The sequence below is a fragment of the Megalops cyprinoides genome, chromosome 3 (genome assembly GCF_013368585.1).
Source record: "Megalops cyprinoides isolate fMegCyp1 chromosome 3, fMegCyp1.pri, whole genome shotgun sequence".
Lineage (NCBI taxonomy): Eukaryota > Metazoa > Chordata > Actinopteri > Elopiformes > Megalopidae > Megalops > Megalops cyprinoides.
In genome coordinates this window covers 1,287,811-1,300,592 of record NC_050585.1, presented here as the reverse complement: position 1 = coordinate 1,300,592, position 12,782 = coordinate 1,287,811, and the positions used below count along the sequence as shown (strand labels likewise).

Below are 12,782 nucleotides of genomic sequence, written 5' to 3'. Positions count from 1 at the left end.
CTAGCTAAGTTTGTCACCCTGATTTGGTTTGACCACCAAATTTCTTTTCAATGTATGTGACTACTGAGAAATGACAGTAAAGAAGTTATAAATAATTATAAATCTTATAAATATAAATATCAAATCTTAAATTTGTTGGCGCTAGTATGCTGTTTCTGCGCTTTTGTTTCACAGCGCTTTGTCAGGTGTTGTCTCGGATTTGGAGTCTATTATTATGAGCATGTATGTAGGTCTATAATTTATCCATGATAAGAAAAATTGTCACAACCTGTTATTATGTCACAAAAAGTGCATAGATAGGACATTGTTCAACCAAACCCCTCGGGATTACAAACATGCACAAAACACACCAAACCTTTTGGAAAATGTTTTTTTTATTAACAAATAACAATAGGGCTGTGCGATATGACCAAAATCTCATACCCAGATAATGATACATATCACGATATAGCACATTTTCTGTAAATTGAATGAATAAATAGTTTATATAAAATGACCACATGGAAAGGCCTAGTTCTTATTACATTTTGAATTATATACTCGACAAATAAGTGGTACTTACTCATATTTGATTATTTTTCTCCTTTTATTTAGAACCTTTGTGCAAATTTTCAATTAACCCTTTTGCGCGTACGGTCACACCGGTGTGATTAGCCATTTAGCGCATACCTGTGCAATTTAAACACTAGATTGGAAAAATTCTAGCTAATTTTAGCTTTGGGGAAACAGCGATTTAATGTTAAAAAATAGCAAACGCTAACTGAAAACTATGAGAAGCTTAATAACGCTAATGAAAAAATAACGAACCATGTAACGTAACACACAGCATAGAAATAAGTTACGTGCGAAAGGGTTAAGCATGTAACAAAATATATATTAATGTATAAAATATAAAGAGGTAAATAGAAAACACTTTTCAACTAGCCTATAGTTCTGTGTCACGCTCACTCTCCTCTATGTTTGTTTGTGTTGGCTGTCATTACCCGATCTGTGCCTGCACCGATCCGTTCTGCACATGCAAACTGGTTTCCTGCCTGCATCCGTGCCATGTGGAAGAATAAATGATAGAGCGTGATATGAAAAGATAGACGTTTTTCAATCGTCACACGATATGTATCGTCATATCACACAGCCCTAAATAATAATACAAATGACAGTACTGTAGAATAACAGAATCCTTAAAAATTAATGCCTTTAATTAAATGTGATACAGCGTTATGCCGTCTATCTCAGCCGGAGAACGGAGAAATGTCTGGCTGAGTCCTTCCCGAGTCATGCCCAGCAACCCCCCCCCAGCGAAGCTTCGAATATTCGCTGTTGATTACTACTGAAGCTCCAGAGCCCAAAAAATTGTATCCGGGACAGCCCTAGTAGATAGTCTTCCACATTTCTTTCTTGTCTGCATCATTAACTAACACCTGCAGGGCAGGTTGTGGACTCCATAATCAAACCATAAACAATGCTACATTAATCCAAGTGCAGTTAAACCTTAGCTTTTATTTTTTAAGATACAGTTGTTCTGCAGGATTCACCACCACCATAAGCTCCTGTTGTTCTCAAATGGGCTCACTAGTAATAAACACGTGTGGAGCATGCATCAAGTCTTTTAATCAGGCATACAGTAAAAGCTGGGAAAGGAAAACATGGCTGCGGCTTCTCCTTTCTCTGCTGGTCTCACAGAGCCCCCTTAACTCCATGAGCAAACTCTATCATTGACTCAATAAATACCTTGCAGTCATTTAAACAGAACGTTACCTTTAAAACAGCTGATATTCTTATCTCCCTTTATTCTTTATCTTGTCTCAAACTGACCCCTAGATTAAGTCAAACCCACCAAAACGGAAAGTACAATTTAATAAATAATCCTTGCCCAATCACGTAATCACTATATTGATTGTAATGGTAATAATGGTCATGATATGGTTACCCCTGATTTAAATCAGAACTTCCAAAATCTTAGGTGAAAATGTCATACCCCTTTTCCACCAACGCGAACTACATGCTAGTTCTGGGCTGGTGCTAGTGCCAGATCGGAGTTGCTTCAACTTGCAAAACTAAGAACGGGTTTGCTTTCCTACGGGCTAGAGAGCCACCATAAAGCCAAATCATTATGTCACTGTATACGTTTGTATACGTCTCCGCTTTCCCACTAGCGCCAAGCTAGCAGTGGTGGCTGGTGAGCTGGAAACAGGGGAAGCCCAAACACTACTTTTAAATCTATCATTACTTCCAACCTGTTCCCCTTTATCCTCCTTGATTAACAATAAAACACAAATAATTCACAGAATAGTCGACACCAATCATGTAAATAGAGTAAATGATTATGCTCGCGAAACACCGCAGATTTTGTAGTATGTGTAGTCTGTAGTTTGTGTGCTTGCGAAAGCTACAATGTGAGATTAATTAACAAGGATGGCATTTATCGATTTAAAATAGGCCTACGTTAAATGCTCATGACACATCACAGCTTTTGTGAGGTCTGTGTTCTAAATGTTATTGTTCATTGCACTCAACCTAACATAAAAGTTTATTTTCAGTAATTTAAATCGATTTAACTAACTGTTCTGTAATTTGAATTTTGTAACACAAGAAAGCTATAATGTGACACATTTAAAGCTTTTATTAGTTTCCATTTAATTATTCAAATTGCCATCCTTGTTAATTAAACAATCTCATGCTGTAGCTTTCGCAATAGCACACAAATTTCAGACAATCTGCGGTGTTTTGCGAGTGGGCTACATTTCCAAAAACTTAACTTCCAAAAACTACATTTCTAAAGAGCGTCTCTACCGTCAGAGGACGCAAAAAATTATGGGCGGGCACTTGTTACTGTCAGCTGTACCGTTTGTGCATGCCTACGCATGCGCACTACCTGCTGGTGGCACGTTCTGATGAGTCGCAAAAAATGAAAGAACACCGGCTCTCGGCCAGGAAAACTGGCTTGAGAGCGGCACCAACACTTTGCTGGTCTAGAACAAAGAACCGCTACGTCAAGGACTGGGGGCCGTATTATCATGACCAACTAAAACTTAGTGACCGCCATTTTTAAAAAACCAGAGCTAGTGTAGCGTCTAATCTGCCTAAAAATAAGAAGAAGAAAAACCAGAGTTTTATTTTTCAAAAGTTTCGCCATTTTGCCAGCCAGCTGTGTATTTCTTAGCTGTTTAGCTATGCTTGCTTGGGTAATGTTAGCTGACCAACAGCTAGCTAGCTGATGTTTTTACTTACACAATTTAGTTATCTTACACTGACTTTACTAACGTTTGACTTATCAAAATGTGCTTCCTATTGCTAAAGTTACTGTTTCTATAACATGTCAAAATCATGTGAAAGTTGCTGCCTTCTGGTAGCATTTTTAATGAGGCAGCAATAGTTCATATACTACGCTATAAATTCCTGCGACCAGTAGCAAAATCTGATAAGGACGCAAAAAATGGCAGAACACCAGTTCTTTGGCTGTCAAAACGAGAAAGACCTGGTTCAAGATTAGGCACCGGCTCCGAACCGGCCCTCAAACTGCCTTGGTGAAAAAGGGGCAACACCGGCATAGTATGGCACTAGACCAACCTGAGAAGGTTCTGCTTGTTATATGGTTGAATAGCATCCCTTAAAATTGCAGTTTTGATTGAACCCAAGAGTCTGTGTTCCACGATGAGCTACTTTCTTAGTTTGCTTCTGTCACCAAAAGGCAATGCTGTACAAAATTACCAAGATGGTTCATGTCTTTTCAATCAAATCTGATCTGGAATAACACTTTTACCAAATGAGTGTGAAGACATTTCATATAAACAATTCAGGTCACATCTGATGACCAAAGCACAAATTAACTTTACCTACTGTACATTCCCCGATCTCAGTTCTTCAAGATCTAATAAACATGGCCAGAGATAAGAAATACCCTTCAGTCATGAATTCCGTGAGTTCCACTTTTTTCATTCGCAGTCATGATTCAGAAAACAAAAGATGTCAAAATGCAATACTGTGCACTACAACTCATGGACTACTAATTATAAATGAAATAGTACACAATTCATTAAAATCTTGGAATCCTGTTACTTTAAACAACACATAGATGTGTGAATGTGTAAATGTACCTTAATTTACATGATTCCACAAATTTATATGTTTTCAACAAAGCACATCTTAGCCCTAGAAACACCCATCCTTACAGAGGTGAAACCCAATAGCTGGCTGTTTTTGCGTCTGTTGGAGATGTCTGTTGCTTAGTTTATAATACAATAATGCACCGACACACTGCTGAGCTCAGAACAGCTGCCCTCCCTATACTGTGACAAGGAAAATCCCCCTTTCCACGCCTGTCAGTTGCTACGCTGTCTTGAGATGATATCTAGCCACAGAAGGTTTCTTTTTTACAACAAAAACTGAGGGAAAAGTCTCAACACTGAAATTATCAGCATAACTTATCAGCAATGTTCTCCTTAATTATGCTGAAAACAACACCATGCCATCGCAATGTGGTCAGGCTGGCTGCCTTTCTGATGACTGCCTTACTTCTGGAAAGGATTTTCCACAAGGATGGATGTGGTCTTTATCATCTCTGACTGTCTTCATTTTCCAGCACTCACTAGAGAGCAACCAAACTGCAAAGATAAGCGTTACTGAGCCTATATTTTGCATTTCTTGTGTTGGTTAGAAAACAATTGCATTTATGATATATTTAAGATATGAACTGTGTTCAAAGTTGTGTATGATCTCTGAGTGCTGTAGTTAAAGAGTAAAACATGTTTATCTTCAAAACATGTATTATACCTTTTTATATATTTGAATGTTCTTAGCCTAATTGCTGCCCCCTGTTGGAAGCTCATGACATTGTACCATGTGTAGTAAGGCGGCTGATTAATGCCCAAGTACATTACTGTGGAAAAAAACCTTGCCAAGCTTCACCATCCACAAATGATAGCACCACATTTTAACTGGGGGCTACAGCTAATAAGATTTTTCCGCTGTCTTTTCACAGGGGTCTGGGATCCTTCTGGAAAACATTAACAGTGGTGAATTATCCCTGTGTGAATTTATACAGCTTTGATTGATGGTGTGTTACAAGGCTGTATTTCAATACTGTTTGGGGATGCCTTCTTTGTTCTGTAATGCGGGAGTGTACTAAGGGAGGCTGCACAGAAGTGCACAGCATGTAGTTGTCAGGGAGTGATGGTGTTGCTCCTGAAGGCTGAAGATAAGGAGATTGCATGGTTGCTATATTCAGCTCACAACATGAACAAGCAGAGAACCCTGCTTTGGTGAAATGACTGGACATTAGAGGAGGTTAGCCACTATGCCTCATTTAAAAGACACTCAAGTTGGGTCTTATACCCCCTACCCCGGCAGCGTTTCACAGACCACTCACAACGATAGGAAAAGAGAAGTGTTGGGAAAAGGAAAACATGGGACTTGTACATGTCTATTTCTCTCTTTCTATGTTCCTCTCCAATTGAAACTGTGCTTTAATGCCATTATTGGTGCCTTTGTTGAATTTACAATGTACTGTATTACCAAAGCTAAGATACAAATGCCTTGCATTATCTTGAGGTGCAGTTAGCTTCAGAAAAACTCTCTGCCCATAGGGTCACAAGAGAGGTGACCTCCACCTGCAATTAATGTCTCAATCAGGCTGAAAATCTTCAACAAATATGTTAATATTGCCTACAGATATCATAGCAAAAATAATTCTCTTTGCTGGAGATGGCAGTATTTACTGTCAATCATTGTGCCAAGTTACTTCTTCCTTTCTTCATATGATTAGTTTCTATAAGCAAGCCTAATTCTACCAAACATATTTTAATCACACCCTGGCGACATTGGTGGGGAACCTGGAACCACCTGCTTTCAACTAGAATGGAGAAGGTATTCAATGGTACCTTGACACTCATGGGAGGGATCAACTCCTAAGCGAAGGAAGATCACCCAACACTGTCAGTCTTCCCCCACATCAGTCTAGAAGGTCTGGTACAAATGTGGAGCACTGAACTGCTTGTCCTGCCAGTACAGTGAGCTCATGGCCCTCTTTTTTACTTCTGCTTTTTTTACTGTCCCAACCAGCAGTTTATTATTCTCAGGCGGTAAAGCTGGGCATGCACAACCCCCTTGTTGCTGGGCAGTGTAATTCACACAGGGTCCGCTCAGCATTGAAAACAGCATCTCATTATGTTGCTATTGGTGGGGGTCACAGGCTGCTCTCTAGGACAGGAAGCGTGGGGTAAGGGGTCTTTGTCAGCCCAGGGTGCTTTGACGGTAGCTTGAACTTTAAGTGACAGAGGGACGGCAAACATCTGCTCTATACTGCAGCACTGACAGAGGAAGCCCATTCTCTGTGTCTCTCTTACAAAATCTTACACACACAATCTTACAAGGTACAGGGGTGGTACACACAAGTAATTTCAGTGCTGAGAAGAGCCTTCCATGTCTCCAATGTTTAATTCAGATTTATTCAGGGAACCCTATTATGTGGGTGCTGTACAACATCACTCTGTTCACATTGTGTTCTACCTGATAATCAAAAACTTTGCAGTAAAAACTACTCCTACTGGAAGCCAGAATAAAAAGGCATGGGTCAGTGACAGCACTACCTTTGTGCCTCTGTGTAGCAGATTATCCCAAGTACATTGGTTTGGATTTACAGAGCTGTAGAATGATTTGTTGTGTTGACAGATGAGGGGAGACTGGTGTCATGTTGTGGCTTGGTGGCTCCGGTAACGCAATTTTGCTATTGTTCTTTATATACATCCTCCAGTCTACTGATAAGAGCCGAGAGCGTTTTTTTTGTTTGTTTGTTTGTTTGTTTGTTTTTTTTAGTTTGCTTTGTTTTTGTAGTAAACACAGGGTTTTGCATCTTGATACAGTGGATTTAGAACGCACAGCCAAGGAGTTGTTCTGACAAGGACAATCATGCAGATGATGGAATGGAATGTGTTTGTTTTCAAGGCTTGCTTGGGTAGCATCCAGCTGCAGGTAGGTACCCTTGGTTTTTGATATTATCATGCCTTCCATTTTGTATTTGTGAAACAAACATTATTTCAGCATTGCTTTTTCACTGAACTGTGGCTATGTCACTACCAGCTACACTGATTGAAAATTCGATTGGTTAGGACTTATGTTATTCATACATTTACCCCTGTCTATGAAGAACAATACCACTAAATTACATTACATTATTGGCATTTAGCAGTAATGCCGATAATTGCTATAAAAGTGGATAAGTAAGGAATAAGTGCTTTGCATTATCTCGAGTTAGCTTCATAAAGTGGGAAGGAAGAAGTGAAGAAAAAAATGTAGAGGGATAGGCAGGAATTGAGAAGAAGCACAAGAGAGAGCGCAAGGAAGAGAGAGGTGGAGCACGAGTGCACAGACAGAGAAGAGTTAACTGACAGCGACGCACATTTGGGAGAGGGCGGGTGGTCTCAAAAGTAACGCTGCTCAGGGACAGTGCACGCGTGGAAGAGCATCCCCACACTACATTGTTCAGAACACGACGGTTAGTGAAATACTCCCTTACACCCAACCCCCCTCCAAACTACTTTCTGACACTGGTACTCCTTGTGGCGCTGCATCGTCCGTAGCAGCTGCCCGTGTTGATTAATTGGAGCATACCTTCATTAAGATCCATTATTGATTCAAAGTTGTACATCTATTCTAATGGGTTAAGCACTCCTCATATTCGCAGTATTTTCGCTAAAGCTTACATTTTATTGCGCCTCGTAATTCTCTGTCCCAGACTTTATCAAAGCAAGCAGTACCCCTAAGTCACAGGTGATATTTATCCATAGTCTCGTGGTCGATGAGATAAAACACAGATATGTTTATTCAGGGCACTAGTAAAACAGTTCTGCATAAAAACGAAATAACGAATTGAAATCCCCGAGGCAAGTCATTTAGCACGGAGACTTCAGGCGTTCAACAAACAAAAGCGAGAGAGAAAACCCAGATCTTACAACTCCCAAAAATGTCCTATAACCAAAAAGTATTTTACCTAAAATAACATATCACAGGTCATCGTACACAATAAATCTCTTACGCTACAACACAAATGTAGGAGCTTATGTCTGATACAATAATTTTGCTAAAGTTAGTCTGTTCTAAACCACATTAATACCAACGACAATCTAACAAAGATAATTCGGTTTAACCGCTGAACTCTTGGCAATGAGGACAGGGCAACATATATACATTTCTATTACTATCATGTTTTCATTTATTTTGAACGAGCATTAAAACAATACTCCCGAGCTAATCAAAACAGTGACGTTACGTTCAAGTTGCCCATGCTCCCAGGTACGTTGTTTTTTAAGTATGGCACAACAGAAAAATATATTGAAACTAACTGACTGGCATCAGTTTGAACAAACAGAACTTCCACGAAATTCCTCAACCAACAACCATTACTGCCTGACAGATATCACAATAAAATCAACCAGGCTACCTGTAAGGTAACTTTGCGTTCGGTCCAAAATTTGCATGTTGTTGTGAATGAGATGTTGTACGGCATTTTGTGTTATAAATTTCTTTATGTAAAACAAAAGGGATTGACCGGCAACGTGCATATCTGCTCCACCTTAATTATGTGCTCTGTTAACCAAATGTGCATTTAATGTGCTTTAATACATTCTTAACATACAGCGCCTACCATTGTGGCAAACGTATGTTATAATCTATACAATGATGAAATGTATTTGTTAAACGCATACTATAAAAAAGTAAATGCTAAATAGGCCTACTATAGTTATATTAAATACTTACTTGTGCTTGCAATACTTGTACATTCTGACAATGATTTTAAGTCGGAGCATCTTACTTCTACAAGCCTTGTAGTCGTTCATTCAAATAGCAAAAGTGTTCTCAAAAGTTGCTCAGCTACATTCATAAACAAAACCGTCAAAAACACATTTCTTGCACTTACCTTGACAAGTCAGGAGAAAAATGTGTAGTGCAACAGCGATAGAAGCGCGACGCAGGAAAGCCATGTCTGTCTTCCTTTATCCCGTCTTTTCGAGTGAAACGAGGTTGATCCTCTCGCAGAACGAACGTGATAAAGTCTGAAGCAGCGCGAACAAGGAGAGGTAGAGAGGAGCGGGAAAGGGGAGGAGAGAGGGAGGAGAGTGCCCACTGTACGATTATAGCTGCATTCTCTTTAATTGGGTCGCTAAAAACACTAATTTGGGAGAGTAAAGAGATAATAGAAGAGCAGTCATTCACTAAATTACTGCCTGAATGGAACCCAAGAGGTAAATAATTGAATTAATATTTTGATGATTAGTTGGCTTGTATGGTAAAACAGGGATTAGATTATATTCACTTAAATTACACCAGTTTGTGTATTTGTATTGTGAAATTTGTGAAAGACACATGTAGGCACACAAGGGCCTTCAAATGTTGTCAAACCCTTGGTAACTAATATGTACAATATAGTTTAACAAACAAAATGTACAATTAGTAGTCAGGATTTTAAGTGAAGCAGTTCAGGTTAAATGATATGTTCAGTGGTAGAACAGTAGCTGCCTATCTGAAAATTGAACCCGTCATTTTCAGGTGAAAAAAATAGTGCTTTCATACATACACATGCACACACGCACGCGCGCACACACACACACACACACACACACACACACACACACACAGGGCAGGCAGGTCATTTACAGCCTCAGTGGTGTTTCCTGCATTCTGCTGCCACCTTCACTAACAGCTGCAAAGGGAAGTGGGACTCTAATGTGTCTGCCATTACAGCTGTCCCAGCGGTTCACCCGAAACTTGTGTGCCCCACACACATGAACCCTCACCCCACCCCCCCTCTATGGGGTAGTCTTCAGTGCTTGTAGACTATCACATTTAGATTACCTTTGTGGTGAAAGTGTGGCTATGACTGCTGTAGGTGTTTTCTGAGACAAAAAGAGGTGTTCGTCTATTTTGTTTGTTCATTGTTTTCAATGATCCAGCTCAGCATACACATGCTCATTTAAAAATAAATAAATAAATAAACACGACAACATTTTTGATTAACACAATGAAATGCAGAATCTAGTTCTCTATCACATGAACACTTTAGCCTGCACTGTCTGTCAAATAGCATTCTCACTGCTTGAGAGGCAAGCTGTGCCCATGTATTCCTAAACACAATAAATGAAAAAGGATATGAATCTGAATTGCATGCATACACTACAAAAGTGGCTAGGTTTGATGCATGAAATAGCATACATGCAGACATGTTCATGTGAGGTATGAATAGGTCCTTCAGGGCAACCCATTAAAATGTAATTCTGACATGGACAAGTGCTCTTCGGAGATCAGCTGTACATGTAGGCTGTGATGGACGGGTGCAATATAGCAGTCACAGATGAGGTCTTCACAGTAAATACGTAGTCAGCACACTGAAGGTCTCAACAGTAAACACACAGTCAGCACATTGAACACTTGCACACCTGGGGGAGAACACTTATACTTCCCCAGTGCTGACCAGTAATCAGACAGGATCTGTGAGAGCTCAGTTCTTTGTAAGTATTCCCACTACAGCGTGGGAATCACAAGTGACTGGAAAGGGGAATTACTTTGATATCCACACAGAAGCCTGATCTCCTGGGAACTTCCTCTGATTCTGGATCAAAGTAGCCAATCACAAGCTTAGATTTTGTTCCCAATTTGAAATCAGTGGACTACCCCCCCCCCCCCCTTTCTTCCACAGATATACTGTATCTGAGCTGCCATCTGTCTACTTCAAACAGAAGGCAGGGGGAAGGGGGGGTAGAGTGTCACTAAGATTTAAGGCACAAACACCATTTACACACATATAAATAGTCTTATGAGAGGCAGGTGGACATGCCAGGTGGGATGTTTTTAAATTTTTTAAATAAATGGAGGCAAGATTTCAATATTCTAAATTCCTCTAGAAAAAAAGAATCAAATTGCATGCGTTTTTATGAAATTTAGGAAATTTGATTGTCACGGGAGTGACCGGGACACAAACGCGGACCACGCGATCTTCAGGTTCAGGGCGTTTATTTGAACAGCAGACAGTAGAGCGGTCAGAGACAGGCAGGGTTTCAAAGCACAGAGAAGCAGTCCGGGGGCAAATCCAAAGTCAGGGAATCGGGGCAGACAGGGTCAGGTACCAGGCAGGTGAGAAATCAGGCAATCGAATCCAGGCGGCAGGCAGAATCGTAGTCAGGATGCAGGCAGGAAAAGCGATAACGGCAGAACACAGAGACAAAACTACAGCAGGGACAAAACAGGTTGGAAACACTGAAACGAACTAGCAACAAGACAGAGACACGCAGGGAAGATATAGGGCTGGGGTGACGAGGAGATGGGATGCAGGTGAGCAGGCAGGCAGGTGAAGGCAATGAGGAAATCGGGTGGGCGGGGACCAGGCGGGGAGCGGGGCGGGGCTGGAACACAAGGAAAACAAGAGCACATGGACAGGGGAAAACAAAACACCACAGCTAAGGGGGCGGAGCCCTGACATTGATCTTCTTGTATGTAGAGTGGTTAGCAAGGAATCATGTCAACAGCTAAAACACCTGTGAGTGACCAATGTCAAACTAGGACACATTGGGCTCCACCCTCTTCTGTATTTTGTGAGTAAAATTTTGCTTGTGTAACAAGCCCCTTGTAAACAAGAGTATTAAACCAATATTTACCTAAACTTTGAGAAGCACCATTAGTAACTCGAGCCCTAAATCTTCCTTGGAGACTCTACTGATATTGGCATCATCCTTGTTGTTGCTATTGTTGCTTTTGTCATTATGCCAATTTATGTATTGGATTTTCATCTTCAACACAGCATTTGTGGGAAGTGTCAGCTAAACCTTACGATGACTTGACATGATCTTGCTATTCTTCTAACAAAATCTCATGGAACATTCACATGCATTTGGCTGTTGATAGAGTCAAACATGCTGTATGGCGACTCAGCCTTACTTCTACAGTTGGTTTAAGCACAAGCTGACAGTGACCAGGAGCTCACAAGCGGAACACGTTGGCTTCGTTCTGCCGGGGATAGGGGTGGGTACGCCGGCAGGGGTTTCGGTCCCATTAGCAACAGCAACTACTGCTGGTCGATCAGACGCCTGTGATCCACGTGCCAAAGCTGCATACGAAATGTCTTTCTCCGACTCATGTCTGTGCTAGCTTAGCTTCTGGACTGCAGTGAGAAAAGAAGCAGCAGCTGACAGGCATGTGAGGAGGGCACGTGCTTGACCACGATCTCCCGGATTGACAGTAGGGGTTGTGAAATGGGACTGAACATCGATGATGAGAAATTGGACATTCCAGAAGTCGGGAATTGGCCATTCCAAATTGGGGAGAAAATGGGGAAAAAAAATTAAAATGTGTGGCAAAAAGAGTAATGCATCCTCAATGGCTTCAATTAGTCAGCCATTAACTTGAAATAAAATGTCCATTGGAAAAAAAAATTTCTACAGTTGGTTTTCTTGCATTCCCTGTCCAGTTAAAACACGCACTGCTTTTGAACTGGTCTGCTGGGAGTCACTGGCTTGTTTTTGCTGTTTACCATACTTTTGGACCTTCTTCAGATTGTGGTTGAAAACATTGTATTTGTTAATTAGGTGACTGTAAGGACAAAAATCCATGCAACATATTTTTAAACACAACTCACAAAGCTAGCCAAAACTAACCAGAGGAAGGCATGAATTGAAATACATTGTTTCATGGCATGACCTGAAAACTGCAGAGGTCGATCAACATACCCTTCCAAGTTTGAGACCATATATAATTGTTGGTGTTGTCACCCAACCTGGCAATCAACCAACAGTGAACTG

The 12,782-nt window shown here is 40.7% G+C and overlaps 1 protein-coding gene across 3 annotated transcripts in view; it reads right to left on the bottom strand.

The window, feature by feature from the left end:
* mcama (melanoma cell adhesion molecule a) overlaps nucleotides 1-9,032 on the bottom strand; it is a 57,652-nt gene extending 48,620 nt beyond the window's left edge. For all 3 annotated transcript variants that reach the window (XM_036525700.1, XM_036525699.1, XM_036525701.1), the window contains exon 1: nucleotides 8,912-9,032. In XM_036525700.1, coding sequence (XP_036381593.1) covers nucleotides 8,912-8,975 — 64 coding nt within the window. In that variant the 5' untranslated portion in view covers nucleotides 8,976-9,032. The remainder of the gene's footprint in view (nucleotides 1-8,911) is intronic.
* Nucleotides 9,033-12,782: the final 3,750 nt, after the last annotated feature.